At 43.4% G+C, this 26,632-nt stretch overlaps 2 protein-coding genes across 3 annotated transcripts in view; one reads left to right on the top strand and one right to left on the bottom strand.

Annotated features, from left to right (window-relative positions):
- UBFD1 (ubiquitin family domain containing 1) lies at window positions 1-13,827 on the bottom strand. 2 transcript variants are annotated; one of them, XM_036737588.1, is made up of 7 exons: window positions 13,668-13,827; window positions 12,628-12,936; window positions 11,346-11,554; window positions 9,459-9,524; window positions 9,140-9,245; window positions 6,257-6,339; window positions 1-4,478 (listed from the first exon to the last, which is right to left on the bottom strand). In XM_036737588.1, exons 2-7 carry the CDS (start codon window positions 12,917-12,919, stop codon window positions 4,368-4,370), a joined length of 867 nt encoding a protein of 288 aa, XP_036593483.1. In that variant the 5' UTR covers window positions 12,920-12,936; window positions 13,668-13,827; the 3' UTR covers window positions 1-4,367. The 2 variants fall into 2 exon arrangements, with proteins under 2 accessions (XP_036593483.1, XP_036593482.1); XM_036737587.1 differs by lacking the exon at window positions 13,668-13,827 and adding an exon at window positions 13,411-13,490.
- Window positions 13,710-26,632, top strand: part of EARS2 (glutamyl-tRNA synthetase 2, mitochondrial) — a 16,121-nt gene continuing 3,198 nt past the window's right edge. The window contains 7 exon segments of the mRNA XM_036737586.1: window positions 13,710-14,067; window positions 20,181-20,336; window positions 21,264-21,453; window positions 22,048-22,520; window positions 22,783-22,891; window positions 24,200-24,353; window positions 24,564-24,694. Of these exon segments, the coding sequence (XP_036593481.1) occupies window positions 13,710-14,067; window positions 20,181-20,336; window positions 21,264-21,453; window positions 22,048-22,520; window positions 22,783-22,891; window positions 24,200-24,353; window positions 24,564-24,694 (1,571 nt within the window).

Raw genomic sequence — 26,632 nt, forward strand, 5'->3', positions numbered from 1 at the left:
TTAATTATCAAACTTTAATTGGTAAGACTAATCTTACAGAATAAACAATGAGATAACCAGTAGAGATTACACTTAAAAAATCCAGCAGTGCAAATCTAATAGACTAAATATTTTTCATTTACCCCCAAACAGGCATTTGATTATTTAAAAATAAAATAAAAATACCATCCAAGTGGTACTTATGTCTATTTCATTTTCAAATAATTCTGCAGCGGAAGTTCTTTTTGAGAAATAAAAAATAAGTTGCTTAGAAAGTAAGAAAGCAGTCAGAAATCACAATCACTGAAGCCACACCTAGCCTAGAAGGTAAAGCCATCAAGTGCTGCATCATCACAGCTCTCCTGACCCCTTAACTTCAGAGGAACCAATCCTATCAGGAGATGAATTTCTGTAAGCCCCATGACACTAAGAAAAAAAAATGTTTTTCTCTAAGACAAGATGGATGAATAAGACCAATGATGAAAAAAAAAAAGTGTTGTGGATGATGACTGCCCAAAGAAAGCCCACCCAGCACTGCTTAATTGGCACACCAAACACAGGGGAGGGGAGTTAGGACACTATACTTGGGTTTGCTTCAATAAGACACATTTTAGAGCTAGAAGAAAGAGTTCTTGTTGAAATATGGCAACTTTTTACAGATGTGGCAATGTGGGAAAGTTCATCTCTTTGGCCCTCTTAATGCAAAAGCAGCAACTCCCTAAGAAGTCTATGTAATAACATCATATTCATTACAGACAGAAGGCTTGGCTTTCTGTTAACCCACCTTGGTAAGACTGCTCAAGCATTCCAACAAAGTGCATCCTTAACTTAGTCCAATTTCAATTTAAATGAAGTACTGCTACCAGGAAAAAAGTTCTATATTTGAGATTCGCTTAACACCAAAGAGCTCAAAATCCTACAAGCCAAATGAGACAGAATGGAAAGTAGCCAGCCCTCCGTAGGGATCTTAGTATTGTGTCCTCTTATAAAATGCACTCAACCAAGGTTTTATGCCTGTAAGAAGTAACACAGAGGGTCAGATATCAATATTCTGGAAAGAACAGAAAGTTCAGGAAGCATGTAAGAATCTTTGAAATGAATGGGACATCAAGCTGAGACCATCCAGCCTCTCTAATTATAAATGTGCTTTCCTTCCATTTCTGAAGAAATCTGCTTCTATTACATAGCTTTCACTATCTTCCCCAACAAATAGGGGTGGGGGAGGGAAAGATAAGAGGGGAAGCAAAATAAAATTTGAAGTCAGGATAGATTAAATCTTTCTTTCTTCCTTAAGCTATTATATGTATCTCATCACACTGAGGGAAATCAACTAAACTCAGAAAAAACATTTCTTTTCTCATATAGATTTCAGGACCGAGGGTGGGAGTGGGAGGGAGAGAAGATATAGAAATAATCCTAAGAAAGAAACTATTCTCTTACCCCTAAGAAGGGCTGTGGTTCCACTTTGTATAGAAATTTGATTAAAAAAAAAATCCACTAGGCTGAATAAACCTATTGAGGCCAGTCACAGATCTGATTTTATGGTAATACTTTTGCATGCCGAAAAGGGCACAGACTTAAATCAAACACCTTTTTCATGGCTTCCTTTCAGTTCTACGTCTATTCTCCCTGAGACAGATCTTTCCCCAGAGCTACATACAAATCCTCATCCATATAGTTAGTCAATCCTACAATGTTCTCTAACAAAGGCAGGAAGCTTTGCAACAGGCATCCTAAAACAGAGCTCTGGCTCTTATGAACAGCTCCATATGAAAAAGGTGTAACTTACATTATTGTAAGATAATATGTAATAATAATTACTTCTGAAGGAAAAAGCACCATTTCACTTAAAAAAAAAAAAAGACACAGACACACACCCACACCTAAACAAAACCACTCACCCAAGCTTAGATCCTACTTAGTGTACTGACCATAGGCAGATAAGCAGTTTGTGTTTCAGGAACAGGGCAGAATACGGAGGATAACTTGAACAATTTTAATACTATGGCTCAGCTGGGTGGAGGTGATGCTCCAGAAAATGGCCATCCACAGTATGAAGGGAAATAACATAGGCAGTACCACTGGGGCTCTGAAAACATTATTTTAGGCAAGCAGAATGGAGAAAAGGCAGGAGGGGTGGATTTAAAAGAAAATGCAGAGAATACTAGACTGTAAGAGCTGTGAGGACAAGGACCAAATTTTATCTAAACTCCCTATCTTACTCAGTGGTTAGCGCAGTGCTCTATGTTTAGCATGGTTTTAACAAATGCTTGTTCAAATGATGTCACCAGATGAAGAAATGAATGCAACAGATGGAGAAAGTCAAAACCAAGACCACGCTCATGCCAGAATTCTAGCTGTTATGTTCCCATTTGGTCTGCAGAGCTGTACAATGCAGCACTGATGGGCTGCTGAGAAGTAAGACATACAGACTTTCCTTCATATACCATAACTGTCTCCCCGCTAGGGAAACTGAACATTGATATACAATTTGATATATAAATGCTGCAGTCACTGCTACTTTCAAAGGATGGAAACAAAGTTTCTAAGAAACTTCCAACACATATACAATATTTATGCCCTTACTGACAATAAAATGATTTTCTTATACATTAAATAACTTAGGAACAACTGCAAATATAATAAGCAGCAGATTATTCTTCCTGTGTGAGTTGGACTCCCAAACTACACATTAGACATGAAGGGTACAGAATAGCTCTCACAACTGGCTTACACTGCATAGTCATTCTCAGTCAAAAACACACACTAAAATATATTCTACACATTGAGAAGGGAGCCACCTAAAACCTGCAGGTCAGGTGTGCTGCTGCTGACAGGTTAAGCTTGGAGACCCAGCCCAGAGGCCTGTATCTGACAGGAGGGGATTTCAAAGACAACAGCAAAGGGTAGAAGCACAGGAGTTTTCCCTCTAGCTTTAGAAGTTATCAATCCATCAAAAAAAGGTGACCAAGTATACCAGGAGCACAAGGGACGTGAGAAGGGCAATTCTTGCAATGCTGGTCCAATGGAGTCAGTCTTGTCTTTTAAATATCATCAACTCATGGCAAGCACCTTTCCAGGATAGAAAGGGTCAGTGTGACTGAACCTGAGATAAAGGACACTTGAACTTAATGGCTGGTGAGCAGAATGACAAAAAGAAAAAGGAAGTATGACTAAAGTTACAGCTAGACTTCCTAAGATTTCTTTTTTAAATGATGTCCAAAGAAAAATAGGAATGTACCTGAGTTCACTGCCACCTGACAGGGAGTTTTATATGAACCAAGCCTGGTTCTTCTTTACTCCAGTGGCCAAATGAACCAGCACAATGGAGTGATAGGCCATGTCAGGGAAAAACCTCCAACTGTTCAGGACTCTCGGTGCCCATTTCTGCTACAAATTGTCGTAACAATGGGCTGGTCACACCCAAGATAGTCTAGGAAACTTTAGGATTGCTGCTCAATTCTGCCAGCCATTAAAAGGTGGCAGCTGACCTACACGGGAATCTGGAACCTCAGGGCAAGATGTTTTGCCAAGAGCAGTTGGTTTTCAAAAAGAAAGAATGAGGGACAGGAGCGATTTTGGGGTCACTATGCCCCGAAATGAGCGTCTGTAGGATATAATGCTTAAAATCCAATGGTGTGTCCCCTCCCGCAGCCCCCACTGTGTGATCAGTCAGCATCACAATAGAAAGAACCAAAATGGCCACAGGAAATAAAAAGTGAAGGGGTAGTAAAATACAGAGAAAAGGAAAAATAAGTCATCTTTGGATTTACAAATAAAAATTAAAATCTCAATTTTGCTTGGGGGGGGGCAGGTAGGAGGGAGAAGGTTGAGGAGGAGGGGAGGGTTCAGGTCAAACCCGAATCAAAGGCCAGAAAAATATGGCTTACTAACCGCTCCCCCAACTTTGCACACCATTTACAATTTATATGCAGGAAAATTAAAAAAAAATGTGCCTCAAACTGTTACAACAAATCAGCCCAAATTAACCATTTGCAACCAAAGATTATGAAAATATTTTTTTTAGTTCAAATCACATTAAAAAACCCAGATATTTATTTTGATCATTTTGTTTTAAACGAAATTGGCAGATCTACTCTCAGAACACTTAAGAGTATTCCACACGACGCATTCTGAATTAAGATTTATTGATTTCCACCGTATTCACTTTAAATATGGTTTGAAGCTGACTGAAGGGAAGGGATTTTGCAATTTTAAGTTAAAAGTAAACTAATGGTGAAAGTACATCACCTCTGGCTTCAGTCAATATCTCCTCAGATTTGAATTAATAAAAGTTCCAGGACTATGAAATCCGGGCATGTTGCAGGCCTCTCCCAGCAATGTCCTTCACTTTGGGTCAGTCTCCTGTGCCAGAGGTGAAAGTGCTTTCAAAAATACTGCCATTTTCCCAGCACAGTGTCTTTGATTGCATCCACATACTGAGTTGGAACCCAATACACCCAGTAGTAAGAGGCTTCGGTGGGACCCAACTGAAATGCCTGAAAGGGAAAAAGGAAACCAAGCAGTACTTCAGAGCCAGGGACACCAGAGAAGCAGGATCCTAACACATGGTGGAAAAAATTTTTTCTCACTATGCACTAATGATGAATCACTCTTCCAGCAAAATTCAAAAAGGGCAAATTCCTTTAGACCTGTGATTCAATATTCCAGAAGAGTCTTTCTTGGTTAGATTACGAAAGGTAGAATTCCTGGGTCAAATATAATGTTCAAAGCAGAAAGAAAAGAAATGAAACCCAGACATAGGGTTTCTCCATGGCAACATACTGGGTTTTTAGGCAGGGATGACCTAATTGGTGTCATTTGAGTTAAAAGTTTGTAAGACTTCAAGCCTTCTTTGAAATCCTTTTGAATGTTAAAATTGCTTATTTAGAAAATCACTTTCATTGTAAGACTTGAAAAGCTACAAAGGACAGTAATTCTAAATTAATTCCTTGATAAGGTAAAAAAAGCTAATTTGTAGCTCTAGCAAATCACCTGGTACCAAGTAACTGGCCAAAGGTCAGGGGGAGAGGGGTAGATACCAAATGTATGGTCTCTGAAGTTCAATCTAAGCCCTATTCTTCTTCCAGTATTATGGTGGCAGTGGAAGCTGGAGGAAGATAGTATGGAAGCAGAAAGCACTCATGCTAAGGCTGCCTCATGACAGGCTGGAAATATATTTTTTCCTTATCCTTAAGAGTGAGACTGCAGCCAGGTTGATCTCCCTATTCCCTCTCCATAATCCTACAACAGGTAGATTAGCCGTGAATATGGAGGCATAAAAAGCATTCCACACTGAATCATATTTCTTTCCTTATCCCTTCCGAGGGATGGGGGCTAATGTTGCTACATTTATGATGTGATAGCTGAAAAATCCTAAACAACCTTCACAATTAAAGTTGTAGACAAATAAAAAACCTCCCGCTTATTTGGTCATATCCAGGGACAAATGCCCAAGAAATTTAGAGAAAACATTATTTAAAGTCGGCCTTTTCTCTCCCCACCCCTGTCCAGACCCCCCAGTCTCCATGAAGAATGTAACATGGTTTTGTAGCCATTATTCCAATGGCCCATCCTCAGACCATTTCTGTAAAAGAGCAGGATTTGTCTAAATTAGTCATAGAATCACTTCATCCTTCACTTCAGTCAGTGTAGTCTTGGTTATGATTCTTTCAAAGAAACTCATTTGGATTCAAGGAAGGATTTTGAATCAGTATCCGGATACCAAAAAAAATATTGATCTACAGGTTTATTTAGTCCCCGCCCCCCCAAATCACATGAAGCACACTGCTATGCATTTTTACCTCATACAGCAAGATCACTGTTGTCTGAAGATTGCAAAAAAACAGACATACCTTAGCAGCATTGCAAACAGATGATTGCCTGGAGTACTTCCTTATACCAACCTAGTATTTTATTTTTGGCTCAAACTTGAAAGTGAAAATTCCCAAGCCATTGCTATTCTTCATATCTATTTATTTGGTTTTAAAGCAAAGTTGTGCAAATACAAGGGTTAGTAAACACATATTCTAGGAGACAACTGGAAAAATCTGCCTATTCTATAACAACAGGACTCAATGCAACATAGGGGAGAAAATAGGAATGAGCCTCCCTGGGACAAGTTCATGAAGCTGGATTATGTGAAACATAAGGGCACCACCAACAGTACATTCCAAGGACTCAGTTCTCCTTCTCCTTTGCAGACAAAATTCCAAGTGTCAATTTGGTGGAATTAAAGGCTGAATATATTCTGTTCCTAAGCCAGAAGCTTACTTACCATCATGTGATAATCTTCATGTCCTTCAATAGGTTCACTGACCACATTTTTAATGGAGCCCATGGGTAATTTTTCAGTTCGCTCTAAGTTAAAAGGAATCATACTGATTATTAAATGGCACTCGAATTTCAGTAAATCTGACATACGATTCTCTAATAACACTTGTGGTTCTAATACTTTACCCTCCCTGATTGAGGGAGACTGACTATTCTCCACCCACAAAAGCTTGTCCTTATGTCCATTCTCTTCTCTAAGAAAGGTCAAACAGAACCTTTTTATCAAATGTACCAAGTATACCTTATTTAGAGGAACCATTTAGAAACAGAAAACTGTTCAGTTAGGTCATCTAAACACCAGATAATGAACAGGTTTGCCAATATGTATTTAGTCCATCTTAATAAGGATAAGGACTAAATTTTCTCTGTTGGAATTAAACACAGTTTGTAGTTCAATAAATGTAGCACTATATTTGCATGCTTATTGCATAAACCCAATGATGTGTGATGTGCTTTTACTGCCTGGGGCAGGCTTGGTCAGGGAGGGGAGGTAGGAACCAAGTGTTTTACTAAATACTTTCGACTGACACAGACCAAAACTTTCTAAGGAAGTCTAACTTATGCACATCTCCCAATCACTCTTCCTCCTCCCATCCTTAAATCCTATGTTATTCTATTCAGAAGTTTACCCCAGGCAACTGCCTCCCATTCTTCCCCTGCTTCCTCCCTACCCCTGACATGCACACACACATTAAAAATTACCTTAAAAAATCTTTCAGAGTTCATGTAGCATACACCTGCCAGATACCATGCATCACACATGGGCCAAAGACGTTTTATGGCAATTTTAGGAATGGTGGTCAAATAGGAGAAAAGAAGAGGGCAGTGAGTGGCAACTGGAGTAAAATGAGGCTATACAAAGGTAAGCCAAGTAAGGACAGGAGCAAGTAGGATAGCAGGACAGGAAAGGCATGGCAGCGAAGAAACAATGACAGATAGGTGGTAGGATGAAAGAGCAGTGAAAAGAGACCCAAGGGACACTGAGTAGGTACAGAAATAGAGACAGACAAACAAAACATTCATATGATAGCTGCAAAAATAGAGACAGAAGGAAAAAGATAGCCAAAGCCTCAGAAGAAAAAGTGGGAGTCAAGAGATCTGGGTTCTAAGTCCTGTTACTAATTACCTGTGTGCTAGCGGAAAAAAAGTTACTCTGGACTTCAGTTTCCTCATCTATGAAATGAACGAGTTAGAACAGATGACTTCTAAAGCCCATTCCAGCTGTAACATTTTACTATTTCATATTTTCCAAATTAGTTACTACAACATCTAACACATTCTTCCCTGAAAAAGTCAGTAGCGGGGCTCAGATGTTGTTCAATGGACTTACTAGGAATCAGAGAATCTGGGTTTAAATCCCAGTTGTCTCTTACTGGGCATGTGACTTTCGACAAGTTACAATTTGAGCCTAAGATTCCTTCTCTGTAAGGTAGGAGTTAATACTTGCACTACCCTATCTTACAGGGCTGCTGGGAAGAAAACACTCAATAGATTGTAAAGCTCTATATAAATGTAAGTTTCTATTTAAAGTGAGACTGTACTGTGCAGTGGACAGAGCTGGTTTTGCAGTATGGAAGATGTGGTTTCCAGTTCTGACTCTAACCTATACTGGCTAGATGACCCTAGGTACCCACCCACCTGTTTTCTCATTGGGGAACTTTCTATGCTAATTAATCACAGTTCTGAAGGAAAAAACTATCAACCTACGCTTCAGAATCTGGTCAGCTGTTTGGGGAGTGACCCTAGATTTAGGAATCAACAGAATGATGATATCCAGCACTCAGTCTGATATCTAGGCTCACCCAGATTTAAATCCAATCATCTTCTGCTAAGAAGTTTACAAGATGGGGTGCCTGATACTGTAAATCATTTCTGGACAGATAATAATGGAGGCAGCTTTGGAAGGTTTTTGTGGCACAGTAGTGGACAAGAGACCTTAGTTATAATCTGACGACATTAGATGATGTTAGAAGACCAATAAGGCCTGATCTGAGGGCATTCATAATAGCTTAAGCAGGGGTGGGGAACCTGCGGCCTCAAGGCCACATGAGGCCCTCTAGTGCTGCCCTTTGACTGAATCCAAGCTTCACAGAACAAATCCCCTTAATAAAAGGATTTGTTCTGTAAAACTTGGGACTCAGTCAAAAGGCTGCACCCAAAGACCTAGAAAGCCACTTGTGGCCTTGAGGCCTCTTCCTATTCCTCTCCTAGCCTATTCTTATTCTCTCCCTCTCAGAACAACTGGGAGGAGAGCTACCAGGGGATAATCAGTGTGAAGGAGGCATTCTTCTTTATCTACCCAATGATCACCTCAGCAAAGATGCAGTTTAAACCGAATAATGCTGATAATTAAGAGTAGCATTTAGATAGTGCTTTAGGGTTTACAAAGTACTTCTTATATAACCTCATTTGACTCTCACAGCAAAAGTAGGTATGACCCCCATTTTACAGTTGAGGAAACTAAGGCTCAGGTATTTAAGGTTATTGTCTACAGTCACACAAGCTAAGAGCTGGAAGCAGGATTCAAAGCCAGTTCTCACCTGAATCCAAGTCCAGAGTGCTTCCTGTTATATAGCACAGCTGCCTCACTCGCCTAGTAGGCAATATAATAGCCCTTCTAGAAAGAGAATCCCTAATCAGGAGGCACTAACATGAGATTGAAAAGATAATAAAGAAGGGTACAACTGAACGTAAATGTGTAAAGGAGCAAATAAAATAATGAGGACTATTTAGAGTACAGCAAAGAGGGGTTAGTTTAGAACGAGGGTCAGATATGCAACGGGAACAATTTGACTCTGAAGAAATATGAGTGTCAGTAGCAGATTACCTTTAGTGCCAATCCACAACTGATCCTGTTCTAATTTAAAGGTGAGTCTCACTTTTCCTCCTGTCTTATTGTACATGCCTGACAAAGGTACTGTTGGCAGTCGTTCCTGAAAACACAAGAAAACTGTTGAGGTGGTAAAGCCTGCCATGTAGACAAAAGAAACAACAAAGAAGGGACCAAACTATAGAATACAGGCAATAAAGACTGTTCTTCCCCTGACCATCGAGGGGAAGATTGGAAGGAATATCAGAAAACCAAACATAGTAGATTGGTCACAAGATTTCAGAATGGCCACAATGGGTCAAGGGGCTTTGCTTACCTGGGCACCCTTAACAGAAGGCATCACATCTTCAGGTTTCCCTTTATCTAACACTTTTCTGTGTTGCTAGAACAGAAATCAGAAATTACAATGCAGAGAAACATGCCAGAAGTTAGGTATTTACTTCTTCACAGCCCTTATCATCCCCAAAATGTAAATCTCTGGATGAGTCATATGGAAAAAAAGATCCCTATCCTGATATTTTGTTTTAAAAGGACTCCAGATAGTTGAAAACTTGAGAGTAAGTTTTTTGTTTTTTTAATTTTAGTACCCCTTAAGACTAGTTCAAGTTAACTTGGCTTCCCTGATCTTCCCCTGCCTCCCCTCAGCTGATCTCAGGCTAAACAAGCATACAAAATGTGTCTGGCTGAAACAAATACAAGAGGACCGTAGTATGTCAATTTGAGACTCTCAGAAATAAATACTAAAATAACATTCTCACTTGATTAAACCTTTAAAAGTATGGAGAAAGTCTCTTCACATGTTAAACTCTTAAGTCCATGGGTGAATGGTTTTTTCCTTGGAAAATGGTTTGCACCTTTTTTTTTTGGATGGATTATCAAAGACTTTGGAGGCAGATATGATGGCTTTAAACTGAATTAAGAAATGCTAATCTATAGCCTGGATGTCAGAGAGCCCTACCCATCCACCAATATTTTAAGACTGTTCACATAATGCTTATTAAATGAGAAGACATAATGCTTCACCATTCCCCCTAGATCATCTTTCTTCCATCTAGTACTTAGATTAAAGTTCTTTCCAATTAAGACAGATCTTCAGAGTATAGAAGACAACAAAGAACCTAACCCTAACTATGAGCAGCAAGAATGCCTGAATAACCATTTTCTATGAGCTTGACATCAACATATTCTTAAAGAGGGTGAAAAAAAAAAGTCCAAGGGCTGGGTTCCCTTCATTAGGCAGTGTTATGCCTCATAACCTACACCAGGAGAATAAGTCAGTATGTTAACAGCATAATTGAATCATGGTTTACGTGTCCCTTTTGAAGGTTACACTATGGGGAAAAGCTTTAGGCTTATTAAGCCAGCGTCAGAAACGCAAACCTTGTATTTAAGGGGATACTGTGCTCACAAAAGATATGACATGTTATACCTAAACAAAATTAGGGTATTAATTATTAGGAGAGTACATGGTTCATGGATTTACACATTTGTACAGCAAGAAAAGATGCAGAGAAAACCCAGGACAATAAAATAAGAGAGCTAGGAGAGTTTGCAGGAGAATTCAGGATAGGAAAAATGTATCTAAATGTGATTTAAAATTGCCTTTTCCTGTCAGTCTAACAATTATAAAAGACAAAGAGCTTTTGGTTTACCTTGGTCAGGTAAACACCACAGTGTATTTCTAATACATAGTACATTTCTAATACACAAAGTTTCATGTGCCTCTTTAAATACATCTGGAGCTTCACAGTTTTAGGGGAATGGCTCACAGATACGAAAGCTATTATTTCTGGCTGCAAGAACTCCGGGTATTTTACCTAACAAAGGAAATCTGGACATACTTCCTTGCATGCTCATCTGAAAAGGGATGTAGATCGCCAACTCATTTTTTGTAAAGGTCATGTCAAGGTATATTAGAAGACATTACTACTCCCAACTCAAAGCTCACAACACAGAATATGAAGTCTCCTTCTTTTATATAGTTAGTCTTTGGATATGCTAATTATAACTGATGAAACAAAGATGCAAAACACTCAGTTTCAACTTCACTTAAGATCTACATGTCCAGAATGCTGTTTCAGATTTCTATCATGGACTACAGCCAAGAACAAGCTTCTTCAGAGATGGAACCAACAGGCTGGGCTCCAAGGAATGACACAAACCCTAAATTCTTAGCACCAGCACCAACTAATAAGTCACTAACCTTCTGCCTACAAAGTGGCTCCTTCTTACTCTCTTCAGCTTTCGCTTCTTGCTGTGCTGCATCTTTGGGTGTGTTTACTGCTAAAACATCATTTATCGTAGATCCAACCACCATAATCTTGGCACCACTGGTTACTTTGATTTCCCGTAATGTTTTCTCCTCAGGTAGAAGTCCCTTAAACATAACTTTCTGCATGGCAGGTGGTAGACCTTAAGTATGGGAGAGAGGAATAAAATCAAGAGTGAATTTATTTGGATCTATCTAATTTAATTAGGATTTTTGGGGGGGTAGTGGTGGAGGGGAGCACAACCTGGTGATTCTATTTCTTTGGGGGATTCCCTCCACCCATAAAATTGGCATGTGGAGGACACTTGGATAAAGTGTTGGACTCAAAAAATCAATAAAACCTAGGTCTGAATTCTGCCTTATATACTGATGAGCTGTGCAATGCTGTGTGAGTCACTGTCTCTAAGCCTCAGTTTCTTCCCATGTAAAGTGAGGATAAAAACTGTACCTATTTCATGGAGTTTGGGGGGGAAATGAGTATTAAATGAAGCAACCTTTGCAAAGTACTTTGCAAAACTTAAAGTGGGCTTAAAAAAGTGAACTATAATTATTGTTAGCAAAGGTTACTTGTTTTGAAGCAGGGATTCATAATCTTTTGGGGGGATGTCCTTGACCCTTCTGACTGACAGGTAAAACCTATGGACCTCTTCTCAGAATGTTTTTAAATGCAAAAAGTAAATACATACGACCACTAATGAAATCAATTATGTTGAAATAAAGACATTTACATCAGACACACAGGCATACAGAGGTATTTAGGCCCAAAACATATGCTCTCATGCATTGATACACACACACACACACATTTGCCATCCTGAAATCAACGCCCAGACCCTCCAGATTTAAGGGCGCTGCCCCAAGGAGAAGCTGCGTCGTCCACAGTGCCCAGGCCCTGCCAGCACGAGGGAGCTAGGGGGCAGGCATTGTGCACCCCGAGGCAGGCGGACCTGAATTTAAACGTGACCTCACAGACGCTTCCTAGCTGTGTGAGCCTGGGGAAGTTACTTAACCTCTCTCAGCCTCAGTGGTTCCGTCTGTAAAATGGGGGGCCGTAAGAACCATTCCCTCCCCCGGCTGTCGCCAAGCTCGAATGAAATATCGTAAAGTTCCTCGCAAACTTTAAAGCCGCTACCTAAGCGCGATGGCTGCGGCCGCGGCTAAGCCCCAACGTCCATGGGTCCAGCCGCTCCCCGCTCCCGTCCAGGCTGACCCCTACCTGTAATGGAGTGGATCTTGCGCTTCAGCTCGGCCCCCGTGCTGTCCAGAGGCACCCGCACGTCGTATTTGTTCTTGTTCCAGATGATCTTCAGATCCACCAGCTCCTTCTCGGCATCGGCGTCGTCGCCGTTGCTGACCGAGGCCTGGGCACTGGCTATGCCCCCCTGCGTCTGGTCCGCCTGCAGGCTGCCCTTGGCCGTGGCGGCTGCGGCCGAGGACGAGGTGCAGGAGGAGGGCTCAGCCTCGGCGTCCACGCAGTTGAGCTGCAGCTTCTGGGCATCCGTTTCCATGCCGGGCTCCTCGACTTCTAAACGCGAAACAAAACCCACCGGAGTGCGAGGCGGGGGCGGCGGCGGCACCGGTGCCCTGGCCTCCTGCTGCTCCTCGGGGGGACTGACCGAGGGAGCCGACGCTGGAGAAGGAGGAGGGGGCGGCGGCGCCGGCGACATCTCGGGGACCGCGCGCAGCGCAGGGATGAGGGCGGGACGCGGGGGGAGGGGCGGGGCCGGGCCGACCCCCTGCCTCGCCCGCCCTGGGCTCCAAGCGGCCCGAGGACGCCTGCCGGGTCCCGGGCTCCAGGGCAGGGCCCTCGAGGGGAGCCCGCGGCACCGGCTCCGGCCCCTCTCCTCGCGGGCAGGCGGCCCGCCCTCTCCGCTTCGCTCGCTCGCCCTCCCCCCACCCCGGGGCTCCGCCGCTCTCTTCCGCCCCTTCCTCCACAGCCCCGGCTCCCGGCCGCCTGCCCGCCAGTCCTCTCTTCCCCGAGCTTGCCCCCCATACTCACCATCCGGGGCTCCGGCCGCCGCCATGATGATTGTGTACAACACCCACCGCAGCGAGGGGGCCGCCGGGAAACGCCGAGCAGACGAGATTGGCCCCCGTCTCGGCCCGTACTCTCCCCCTCCCCACACACATACGTACACACGCGCGCGCACACACACATACACAGACACAAAACACACACACACACACACACACACACACACACACACACACACACACGCCCACCTTAAACAGGTGGAGGTTCCTATGGAGACTCACCAGTTCTCTCTGCCTCTCCTTTCGTTATTCCCTAGATGGTTAATGGCAGCCCGCCTCTCGTTCGGGCCAAAGGAGTGGGAAGTAACTGTCTGGCGACGAACACTATTCCCACCGAAAAGGAGCTAAGATTCCCTAGGACTGGGCGAAAAGGGACCCTGTCCTTTTAAAGAGAAGCTCCGCCTCCTCCAGAAGCGAGGAGCGGATTGGCTAGTACCCTGCCCGGAAGTGAACCTGTTTAGCCACGTGTGCATTCAGTTCCACATGGCGGCCTTGCTCCTGGGGCTCCTCCAGCTCCGCTTGGCCCGGGCGCCTTGGGGGGCGGGGCGATGGCGCGGGTACTCCGGGGGCCCTGGACCTCAGAGCTCCTCTGTGAGAGTCAGGTTCGCCCCGAGCCCCACAGGTAATCAACTGTCCATCGGTTAGGGTTTCTAGGCTTAGCCACTGCGCCTGTCCGGGATGGGGGGGGGGGGGGGTTGGGGAAGAGGGAAGAGAAGAAATTTACTAGGATCGGGGAGAGGGAGGGACCGCGAGAAAGGGAAGGGGCAGATTTATGTTAGCAAGCTACCAAGTAGCTTTACATACCTGCAAATGAGCTTCTGAAGTATTAAGCCCGTGGAGGCCCAAAGTCGTCTCTCCATCGCTGGACATGCACTAGATGCATAGTAAATGCTTGTTGAATGAACACTACATTCCCGTTTGAACCTTGCAACTGCACTGTGAGCTGGTTAATGCAGTCACTGTTGTATCCCGTGTAAAGATCTCAATTTTTTTAAAGTAGGGGTTTTATTGGTCATTTTTTTTTTGCATTAACTCTTCCTAAAGAAGAAAGTTCTCTTCCTAAGAGAACTCCCAACTCTCAGCAGAAACCCCTGCTTGTGACATATTAGGACAATGAAGCAAACAAATAAATATGTTGGCTGTGACTGAAAATGTATATCGTTTCCTCACCTTTGGTCTACCGCCTCTCTACCTAGAGGTAGAAGTCATGCTCCTGTGATGAGATCCTTGGGAAGTCACACTTGGTTATCTTGTTGATGAGGGCTCTCAAGTACCTACAGTGGTTTTTGTAAATGATGCCATATGTGAAGACTGCTGTAATGCTAATTGCCCATTTATAATATTAAATCTATGAAACTAACTTGCCCATTATGTTGCCTAAGCTGTATTTTTATGGATTCATTTAAGGAGGTTGTGTAGGATGTGTCTGTTCTCATCAGATGAAACAAAGACAGAGTTGATACAGACTAAAATGTGAGTTTTATCTTAGAATTGCTACTTAACTGTGTCCATGAACACTCAGTGAACATTTAAGGCCATGCTCTGTGCCAGCTGCTGTCCTAGATACTGAAGATATTAAAGACAAAAGACTCAGAAACAGCTCCTGCCCCGACCAGGGGAGGGGAACAACGTGTACACGCATACAGACGTTCACAAAATAGATACAAGATAAATTTTCAGGGTGGGAGCAACACCAGTGCTGGAGAGGTCAGGAAAAGCTTCACGTGGAAGGTTGCATTTGAGTTGAGAATTAAAAGAAACTAGGAATTCTATCTTAAGAAGTGGGTTGAGAAAAGAATGCATTACGTGCATGAGGTACAATCAGTACTCAAGTATGGAAACAGGAGGTAGAGTCCCATTTACGAGGAACAGTAAGAAGGCCAGTTTGACTGGGCCGTGAACACGAAGGGGAATACCGTGTGATAAGGCTAGAAAGGTTGTGAAGTTTTAAATGCAGAGTTTGTATTTGATTCTAGAGGTAATAGGGATCAATTCATTTTGTTGACTAAGGGACCTGTGGTTTAGGAAGGTCACTTTGGTGTGTGTCTGTGGAGAATAGAATAGAGTAGTGAGATATTTGAGCCTGGGACACCAAATAAGAGGCTATTAAAATAGCCCCGGTCAGAGGTAATGTGACCTTGAACTAGGGTTGTGGCTGTATGAGTAGGGGCCAGAAGGGAGAGATGTTACATAAGTACCCAGTATTTGGCAAGTTACCCTCTCTGGGGCTCATTTTCCTTATCCATAACAGGAGGGAATTAGGCTGTATGACATCTATGGTCCATTTCAGCTCTAGGACAATGAACTGAGGCCCAAGACATTTAAGTAATTTGTTCAAGGCTTCCCAGTTACCTACGCCCCAAGCACTTTTCCCATTGCTTCTTGGTCAGCCTTTCAGCTAGCCATTTTTTGTTGTTTAGTCATTTCCAATGTGTCCAACTCTTCATTGACCCCATTTGGGATTTTCTTGGCAAAGATGTTTGAGCGGTTTGCCATGTCCTTCTTCAGCTCATTTTATAGATGAGGAACTGAGGTGAAAGAGTTAAGTGGCTTGCCCAGGGTCACACAGCTAGTAAGTGTCTGAGGCTGGATTTGAACTCAGGAAGATGAGTTTCCTGATTGCAGTCCTGGCAATCTATCCACTGCTCCACTTAGCTGCCCTAGCCAGGCACCTACCTAAGCAATTTGCTGTTGGGGAGAATAACTTTTATGGCTCAGAAGTGCCACAGTTTTAGAGTATGAACAGGTATTCTTAATTTTATTTCCCCATTCACTTACACAAATGAATTTAGTACCTGTATACACATTTTTATGGCCTTTTGTGAGATCTTTGCACTCATGTCTTGAAGCCTTATGGGCAAATCATGGATATTCCAGAAGTAGTTGGTATTTGGGTCCTATGTTGTTTTCATACAAGAAAAAATCTGGCATCACCCAGAAAACGTGCATTTATATTTTTAAGTCATCTCTGAAGACAGACTGAAAAAACACAATCTCGAGGGAATGAGGCACTAAGCCAGTACCTCAATCAAGAGTAATGTAATTCTGATTTAATTGCATTGGATGAAAATCTGACTTTGAAAAAAATTACTCATTTCAAAGCATTTCCAGTTTACAGGAAGAAATGTTTGTCATCCTCAGCTTTGCCAAATGTAAGTGATTTGACACAGGTTGGCTAAATGAGATGTATGAGGCTACTGACATAAGGATGAGAGGTTAAGAATTTGATATTCCAACAACCTGGGGACATTTTTACTCCTAGTCAGAGTGACCCCAGTCTCTCTCTTTTCTACTTAAGAATACAGGCCTCTCTTTCTCCCAGTAGTCAGCTGCCTTGGCCCCTTCAGAAGTGAGCTAATGTGCTTTCTATGTATGGCAGGATAGAGCAGAGCAGGAGTGGCCACGTGTGGCCTTCTAGGTCCTTGGGTGCAGCCTTTTGACTGAGTCCAAGTTTTGTAGAACAAATTCTTTTATTAAAGGGATTTGTTCTGTGAAGTTTGGATTCAGTCAAAGGGCTGAGCTTGAGGACCTAGAGGGCCGTGTGTGGCCTTGAGGCTGAAGGTTCCCCACTCCTGGGGTAGAGGATAGAATACCAGACTTAGAATTAGGAAGACCTGCATTCTCATACTCCCTAGGTCACTCACTAGTTGTTTGGCCCTGGACCAGTCACTTAAATTGTCTTAGCCTCAGTATCTTTGACTTTAAAATGGGTAATAAAAACCTCTTGTTATTGTCCATGCTTTCTCTGCAGAGCTGACTTGTTGAATTCTGGTCCTGTGAAGCATGCCAAACAATCAGCAAGCCAGGTTTATTCAGCACCAAGTGCTGGGAATACAAATGCAGAGAATGAGCCCATCCCTACCCACTCTCACAGGGCTTCCATTCTAATGGGGAGAGACAATAAATACATATATAGGTGAGTAAAGAATAGATATGAAGAGAATAAATACAGATCAACACAAAGTAGTTAAGAACAAGGTGCTTGGTAAGGGGAGAATACTGGTCATTCAGGGGATCAGGAAAAGCTTTATGTAGAGCCTTGAGTTGAGTCTTGAAGGAAGAGGGGAATTCCCCCTAAGAAGGGGAGATGAGGAGGGGATGGCCAGCAGAAAGTCATGAAGATGAGAGATGGAGTGTCCTGTGTAAGGAACAGAAGTAAGTCCGGCTTGACTGGGTAGCATCGTGTGGGAGGAGAGTAATGTCTGATCAACCCGAAAAGATTGATTGGTGCCAGACTGTGAAAGGCTTTAAAAGCCAGATAGTAGAGTTCCTACTCTAAACTAGTGGCCGAAGGGAGCCACTGGAGTTCGGTTGAGTAGGGAAATGGCCCAGTCAGACCTGTACTTAAGGACAATCACTTTGGGAGCAGAGTTGGATGGCCTGGAGTGGTGAGAGACTTGAGACAGGGAGACCAGTTAGGAGAGGAAAGGTGATGCAGGCCAGAATTAAAGTGGTAGCTCTGTGAGAGATGTTATGGAAGTGGCAGCTGATTGGATATATGGTGCCCTTTGATGGAAATAGGGAAGTCTGGAAGATGGGAGGGTTTGGGAGAAAGATAAGTTGTTCAGACATGTTGATTTTTGAGAGGTTTCTGGGACATCTAGTTTAAAATGTCCAATTAGTGGTAGGTTATGTAGAGGAGACTGGCATTGGTTATGTTGATCTGCTAGTTAAACCAATGGAAGATGATGACATTATCAAGAGAGACAAGATAGAGGAATAAAAGAGAGCCTAAGATAGAACCTTGGAGAATACCTGCAGCCCACAATGAGGATGTGTCATGTGGATAATGAGCCAGCAGAAGAGCCTGGGAAGGAGTGGTCAGACAAATAAGAGAACTAGGAAAGAATAGCATACGATAGGAAAACTCATACAGGAGAGAATGTCCAGAAGGATGAAGTAGTGAATGGTATCAAATGCAGGGGAGGGGTTAAGTCAGATGAGTGAGAAAGACCATCAGGTTTGGCAAGTGCAAGGTTATGGGTAACTATGGAGTGACTAATGTCCGCCAAGTGCTGAGGCTATAAGCCAAATGGCAAAAGATTGAGGAGCAAGTGAGAGGAGAGAAAGTGAAGGTGTCAAGTATAGACTTTTTTTTTCCAGGAGTTTGGCCAAGAAAGGGAAAAAAGAAATAGGGAAATAAATTGAGGGGATGATGGGGTCTAATGGTTTTTTCAGAGTGTTAAAATGAAACAGTGAATAGGGAGTTGAAGATGTGAGAGGAGAGAGACAGAGAGAGAAAGAAAGGATGATTGAGGCTTCAGTCTTGGAGAAGTTGGGAGGGGATGGGATCAAGTGCTTCCCAGAAGAGGGCCTAGATCTAGCAAGGAGATGAAGTGAAGGAGAATGGAGGATGATGTCAAGGGGTTTTGAGAATGGGAGAAGAAGGAGCTTAGGTTGAATGACCTCACATTTCTCAAGAAAGGCAGGGTCCTTAGCTTCTTGAGATGGAATGGGAGAGGTGTGTGACACTTGAGGAGGGGGGCTGGGGAGTGAGATATCAATTGGAGTGAATACAAAGCACTGCCTTGCTTCATTGAGAGCCCCACTTTGTGCCCAGTCAACATGGTTGTGTGACTTAACTCCAGCTCTATTTAGCCCCAGGGGAGTAGGAATGTAGGGGGAGTAGTCCAGAGCTCAGAGGAGTAGCAAAAAGACAAGGGGAATTTGAGAGCAGAGGACAGTGCAGAATTGATATGGGGAATGATAGGGTACAGATTGTACAGGGAGGAACAATAAAGTCAGAGCAAGGCTAATATCTTGAGAAAATTCTGGAGGATAGGGAGATTAGAGGTCTCAATGAGGGTCAAGAATAGGTTTGGGAGGGAGGAGGCATAGGGGGAGTTGGAATGAAAGGAGGTTACAATTAAATAAAAATACGTAAGAGTGTTGGGGCCTTAGACTTAATGGGCAACCTCTACCCAGACCCTTTCATTGTTTTCTGAGGTTAGTCGGTAGCATCTCACAGTTTTCATTGGATATCTAGATCTCTACCACTGCCTTTGCTGTTAGCTTTTCAAGTCTTGTTCACTTTTCCTTTTAAAAAAACAAACAAACCAATCTTTTGTTTTTACATCCCTATCATCTTGAAACAGATAGGACTAGGTGGCCTTTTAAGGTTCCTTCCAGCCCTAGCTCTATGGTGCTATGATACCTCTCTGCTTTCCTTCCTAGAAACCCATCTCTCATAGCAATGAATGAAAGAGAAAAAATAAAAGCAGTTCAACAAAACTAACATGTCAGCTGAACCTGACGGTATATACCCTCTTTCACATCCACAGGCCCTCACCAAGGCGAAGAAGGGAACAGGGGACATTTTCCCTTCTTTTGGGCCAGCTTGATTGTTGTAATTGCTCAGCATTCAGTTAGGATTTGGAATAATTTCCATCTGTAGTCATTTTGTGGTCATTATGTATGTTGTTTTCCTGGTTTTGCTTACTTCACTCTTTGTCCCTTCTTTTAAGTCTTCTCAGGTTTCTCTGTAATTATCATATTCATCATACTCCATTCCCTTTACCTGCCACAGTTTGCTTTGTTCTTTTCCATTTGATGGGCATGTACTTTGTCCCCAGTTATTTGCTTCTACCAAAAAAAAAAGGTGTATTTTGGCACATGAGGGTCTTTGACCCCTTTCGCATATATGCCTAGGAGGATGGGCTCTCTGAGTAAAAATTTTTAGACATTTTAGTCATTTGCTTAGCATAATTTGAAGGCTATTTTCTTTCTTTTAACTAGGCTTCATGCATTTGGGAGGCCTACGCACTGCCCTGTACAACTACATCTTTGCCAAGAAATACAAAGGGAGTTTCATCTTAAGGTTGGAAGATACAGATCAAACCCGCCTGGTGCCTGGGGCTGCTGAGAACATCGAGGACATGTTGGAGTGGGCAGGTATGCCCTGGGGTAATATAGACAACTTCCTCCAGGGCCCAGTAATAAAAGTTTTATTTTCCAAGGAAGAACTGCAGTAACTAACTGTGAAGCAGGCTTCCACCCGTACCATTTGGAGAAGTAAAAGAGGCCATAGGAAGTCTTCCTGAGAGCTGTGATGTAATGATACATAACTTCACAATCACTATGAGGAAGAAGTGAGGAGGATGCGAGATATGTTGGTGTCCTAGAGAAGGTTCTCAGGTTAGCAGATACCTCTCTGTAGAAAGGGAGTGAAAGAAAGGTCTGAAAGGTTTCCCAAGTATTCAACTCTGGAGAGACCTGTGGCTTTGCCATTCATTCCCTGAGATCTAGAGAATTTTCCAAAGCTATTTCTTTCTTCTCCCAAGTATTCTGCTGTTGGGGAAAGGGAAGGACAGAGATTGAGCAGGTGAAGGGAAGGGCCTTTTGGAAAAGCTGCTGTAGCGCATTGGCTCTGATGCTCTTGGCTATGGGAAATGCCTTCAGTTTCTGATCATGGACGTGGCAGTGCAGTGAGAAGATTATAAGAGGGAGGAATCAGAGAGATCAGTGTTGTGAAATGGAATAGACTTGACCATATGTGAATTTTCATTTCCTTCCCTACTCATTTGGGCCTCCACATGTGTTCTGCCTTTTCTTTTCAGGCGTGTTCTGTGTCTCAGCTACATGATCAACCCTGTGAAGGCAGGGAAGTTTTCTTGTATTTCTTTATATTTCCAGCATCCTACCAATGATGGGGAATGTTTGTTGATGTCGATATGGATCTGTTCTCTGGGACCAGAGAGAGGCAGGAGATAGTTGGGGAGGTGTGTTTTGCCTGTGATTCCCCCGGTGGGTTTTCATTCCCAGCCCTGAGGGGCTGAGCTTCTACAGGCCAGTGCTAACTTCCTACTCCTTGTGTTCCAGGCATTCCTCCTGATGAAAGCCCTCGGCGTGGAGGCCCCGTCGGGCCCTACCAGCAGTCTCAGCGCCTCCAGCTGTACGCCCAAGCCACTGAGGCACTGTTGGGGACTGGAGCTGCTTACTATTGCTTCTGTACCTCACAGCGCCTGGAGTTGCTGAAAAAAGAGGCCCTAAGGAACCATCAGACACCCCGGTATAATACGTGTCCTTGAGAGCTGACCCCAGAAGTGTCTGATACTTTGTCAGTTAGCTCTTACCGTCACACAGTAGTGTGACATTTTTCATTGCTGTTTCTTTTTTAAATAGATTTTTATTGTATTGGTATCTTTTGTTTTTACATCACCTTCTCCATTCCCTCCTTTCCCATCCCAGAGAACTATTGCTTATAGCAGAATTTTTTTTTTAAGAGGAAGAAAAAAAATTTAGCAAAACCAATCAACACATCAAAAAAAAAAAATCTGATGGTACATACCTGTGTAAACCTACCCTTACAAAGCGGGGATGTGGATGGAGGATGAGGGGCAGTGGCAGGATGTCTTTCCATCTCTCCTCTTTGGGGCCAAGCATGTTCTTTATAATTTGGCAACATTCTGTTTTGACTGTTTTCTGGTTCTTTCCATTTCCGCGACCATAGTCATTGTGTACTATGTATCCAGATCCCATTTCTATATGTTTTCTTATGACATACAGTCTCGCCTAGTCTAGCTGATGTTGATCGGCTCAAGCGCAGCTAAGATATCTTGGGCCGGTTCCTGGACTGAGAATATTTTCTGTGAAATTTCAATAGGTATGACAATCGGTGCCGGCTCTTGAGTCCTGAGCACGTGGCCAGGAAATTGGCAGAGGGTGCCAGGCCAACTGTCCGCTTGCGTCTGGAGGAGGGAGCTGAGACTTTCCAGGACCTGGTATATGGCTGGAACCGGCATGAAGTGGCCAGTGTTGAGGGGGACCCTGTGATTCTGAAGAGTGATGGTTTCCCCACCTATCACTTGGCCTGTGTGGTAGATGACCATCATATGGGCATCAGCCACGTTCTTCGAGGCAGTGAGTGGCTTGTCTCTACTGCCAAACATCTCCTTTTATACAGGGCCCTGGGTTGGGAGCCACCCCACTTTGCCCATTTGCCTCTGCTACTCAATAAGGATGGCAGCAAGTTGTCCAAGCGGCAAGGAGACATTTTTCTGGAACACTTTGCTTCAGCCGGCTTTCTCCCAGAGACTTTGTTAGACATCATCACCAATTATGGCTCAGGGTTTGCAGGTACTGTGGTGATGGAAGATGGGGAGGCAGGACCTTTCTAAGAGTCTGAGAGGCCTCTGGCACTGCTCTGCAAAGAGCCTTAATTACTAAAAGCCTGGCCTGAGTCCTTGGCTTAGGGCTGCAAATGGGAACCAGTAGGAAAAGCTGGATGAATCTCATCCTTGTGTAGTGAGAAGCAACCTAGTCTGTCTTTGTAGAAGGGGAAAGGAGGCTGACTGCTCCGGAGGAGTGTGCCACCCTGACGGGCCTGACTGATTTGCAGGGAACCAGATGGGAAGGACGCTGCCAGAGCTGATAGAGCAGTTTGACTTAACTGGGATCAGCACCCATTCAGCCCTGCTGGACCTGGAGAAACTTCCTGAATTCAACAGGTGGGTGGGATAGACTAGATCTGTTTTGGGGACTCCAGAGGACAGCTCTTCCTCAAAGAAGAGCAGCTCCTTGATGCCCCAGGTCAGTTTTGTTATTCCAGTTGCTAGCTGATTCTGTGTTTGGGCCAGACCTCAGGATGATGAGATTTATTTATTTTAAAATTTAAATATATTTTCAATTAACAAGCATTTGTTTTTTTCTCCTTCCCACTTAGCCCTTTGGGTGGGGGAGAACCCTTATAACAGATATGTGTATTCAAGCAAAATCCATTTCTCCACTGACTCCATTGAAAAATGCATTTCATTTGATCACATTTACTTAAGGACCTGAGAATCTCACTTCTCTTGTTGGGTTTTTCCCAGCTAGTTCATGAACACTATAATTTACCTATTTTGAATTTTGTTTATTAAATCTTTCAAATGGTACCTTTCAACTGAAGACCTCTGGGCACAAGCATGATACAGATGTTTATTAAATTATTTAGATGAAATGGTAACAACAGTAAAGGTATCAGCAGGATGCTGTGTCTTCTTTATCACATGACTATTAGAACAGGCTGCTTTCAGAAGGGCAGCAGTCCCTGAACATTAAGAAGTGGTACTCTGGGTTTGCCTTCTCTTCCTGGGTCTTTCTTACCTTTTCTTGTGATTGCTGCTAGATCACAAGAAGGGTGGGTCTAGTCTAGCCTGCATACTAGGGGAAGGTGAAGCATGATGACCTGGTTGTGAGGTCCCAAAGCTGTTCTGGGAGGAGGGAAAATAATCCTGGGGAAGAAACAAGGATGATATTTGACAAAGCTGTTATACACTTGCCAGATGAGACTCAGGGCTCCCAGCTCCCTGTTGCATGTTATAGTTTTGCTTATTCATAAAGGGGCCTCTCAACCTGATCTCCGGGATATTTCTGTCATTTTGAGTCATAAAAATCCTTGTTCTTGACCTTACCCCTGTAGTAGCTGTGACCTGGGATTCACTGTATCCTAGGAGACAAAAAACCAGATACCCTAAATTCTAGTTATACTTAATTGAAAATGTCACTTTATTGTGTGGTCCTTATTTTTCCATCTGTAAAAAGAAAAGAAACTCCTTTCTCCTCCCTTAGATAGGGAGGGATAATTTGATACCCCAGATTAATTTTTTTTTTTGCATTCTTTAGTTTTTTCCACTCTCCTATGGGAACATGGACACTTCCTATATGCTAGTAGGCTTCTTCCCTTCCCCCCATCTTCTCTTGTCTCCCCTCCCTTCCCACTACCCTTACATCCCCTTTCTTGCTGGAGCAGATCCCTAACTTCAATTCTTCTATAGGTTGCATTTGATTCGATTGTTGAATGACAAGGCTCAGAGGCTCCAGCTTGCGAAGAAGCTTCAGGCCATGGTAGAAGAGATGTATGGAAAGCAGCTGGAGGACAGGGATGTCCTCAGTAAGGATTACATAGAGAGGATCCTTTTGCTGGGACAGGTATGTACAGGTGTGCATTTGTAGGGATTCAGGTAAGATAGGGTGTCATTATGGACGATATAGTCCTTCCCCCTTCCTCTTCATTGTGCCCCAAGGCAATACAAAGAAGCACAGGGCCATTCCTTTTTGAGTGCCCACACTGCCCAGATTTCCTTGGAGAACCCCTCTGATAGCTCCACAATTGCCTCTTTCCAATCCCTTTCTTAACAGGGGCGCATCAGTCGCTTGCAGGACTTGGTCTCACCAGCATATTCCTACTTATGGACTCGCCCTGCTGTGGCTCGAGCACAGCTACAGACCATCTCAGGAGAAGTGGATGTGATTGCTAAGCTGGTCCTGGGGTAAGTGCCCACGTTAGCCTCCAGGCACTCATTCTTCTCCCTTGTCTCTACTTTTGGAACTTAGAACAGCCATCAGCACATCAGGCAAGAAGGACAGGTTAATAAAGTGGTTTTATTTGTCCTCAGGAGCCTAGGGCACAAGCCAGACTAAACTTATCTAGGATACCTCTGAATATCTCTGGGACACACATGGTAATAGAATAAATCTTGTGTCCCTGTTGGAGGCATTAATGTTCAGTGTTAGTGGCTTGTTCAAGGTTGGTGAAAGGGGTATTCACTAGATACCATGCTTACTGACTCCTAAACCAGTGCTGGTTTCTATCATATGGTTGTACTTTCAGAGGCTTTCTGTGACTTCTACTTAGGCCAGACTTAGCAAACACACAATTGTCCAAAACCAGGAAGCTCTCTAGAAGTTTCTTCTGTCCTCTTTCTATTTTCCATCCTCATCTAGCATGTCTCAAACTCTCTTTGTGACTGGTTTGTGGTTAAGTGTCTCCTAGAGAAGTGGCAAGATAATTTCATTTTTGTCTTTGGAGAGAAGTGAGGAGGGAAGGAGAGGTAGGAGAAGGAAGGGGGGGGGGGGAGAGAGAGTTAGTTAGTTTAAGATTGATTAGGCCTGGCCCGTGGGAAACATTGTTTAAGTAACACTTCTTGAATTGAATTAAAGCCCAAAGGAGAATCATTTAAGGTAGCTGGCTCATAGAATCCAAGATTAATTTCAGAGGTAGAAGGAATGCTAGAGGTCACCCCGTCTGCCCCCTCATTCTGTACATAAGAAAACTGAGGCCCAGAAAAATGAAGGGATTTGCCTGTGGTCATCCAGTTAGTTAGCTGGTGAATTAGGAGTGGGAATTAGGGTTAAGTCTCTTGATTTGTGGTCAGTTGTTCAAGTCAGGTCAACAAGCATTTATTGAGTACTTTACTCTGTGCCCAGAACTGTGCTAAGCGCTAGGCACAAGAATTCAATACACACACCACTAAATAGAAACAAGAAGTATATACATGGTAAATTGGAGTATGATAATCTCAGAAGGGAGGCACTAGCATTAAGGGAGGCTGGAAAAAGGCTTCTTGGAGAAGATAGAATTTTAACTGAGACTTGAAGGAAGCCATGAGGCAGGGATGATGGGGAACAGCCAGTGGAAATGCATTGATTCAGGAGAGAGAGTATTTTGTACAAGGACTGACAAGGAGGCCCGTGTCACTAGATCACAGGGTGCATAAAGAAGAGTAAAATACACAAAGAGCAGAGGGCACAGGATATAAGGGATTTTAAAAGACAAAGAGAGAGTTTTATATTTGATTCTGGAGGTAATAGCAAGTCACAGGAGTTTATTGAATAGGGAAGTGACATGGTTGTGTGTGTGGTTTGTCCTTTCTTCTTGAAGAGGACTGTGACATTAGGAAGAAGATGCTGTGACTTGCAATTGAATGTAGATGTAAGTGAGGGAGAGCCTCACTTTCTCCTCCAGAGCCATTTGGGTCTAGTGGCCAGGTAGAGGTCAGGGCAACTTGAGATGGCCCCAACATGGTCATATCTGTGCTTCAGGAAGATCTGTTTGATAGCTGAATGGGCGATGGGCTGGAGTGGGGAGGAACTTGAGGCAGAGAGACCAAGGAGTTTGGGAGTGAGGGGTGGGGTCCTACACCAAGGAGGTAGCAGTGTCCAGAGAGAAGGGGGAAGATATGAGAAGTGGCAGCTTTATTGTCAACTGATTGGGTCTGAGGGGGATGAGAAAAAGTGAGGAGTCAGGGGATGACACTTAGGGTGTAAGCCAGGGAGAGTGGTGGTATTTTCAACAGTAATGGGGAGTTTAGGGGGAAGGCAGGGGTTTGGGAGGTGTAGCAACAATCAGCTAGCAGCTACCGTAGGGGTGCAAGACCTACCAACAACCAGCACACAGAAAGCTGCCAACACAGGTTCTTTGATCTGCT

Source organism: Trichosurus vulpecula, chromosome 9 (genome assembly GCF_011100635.1).
Source record: "Trichosurus vulpecula isolate mTriVul1 chromosome 9, mTriVul1.pri, whole genome shotgun sequence".
Taxonomy (NCBI): domain Eukaryota; kingdom Metazoa; phylum Chordata; class Mammalia; order Diprotodontia; family Phalangeridae; genus Trichosurus; species Trichosurus vulpecula.

Bases quoted from the DNA above. Each gene is read 5' to 3' on its own strand.
- UBFD1 (XM_036737587.1), bottom strand. From the start codon at position 13,435: ATGGCGGCGGCCGGAGCCCCGGATG. The intron at 9,525-11,345 runs GTTAGTGACTTA...TTTCTGTTCTAG, and splicing joins AGCCACTTTGTAGGCAGAAG to CAACACAGAAAAGTGTTAGA. The intron at 9,246-9,458 runs GTAAGCAAAGCC...TTGTGTTTTCAG, and splicing joins CTTCTGTTAAGGGTGCCCAG to GAACGACTGCCAACAGTACC.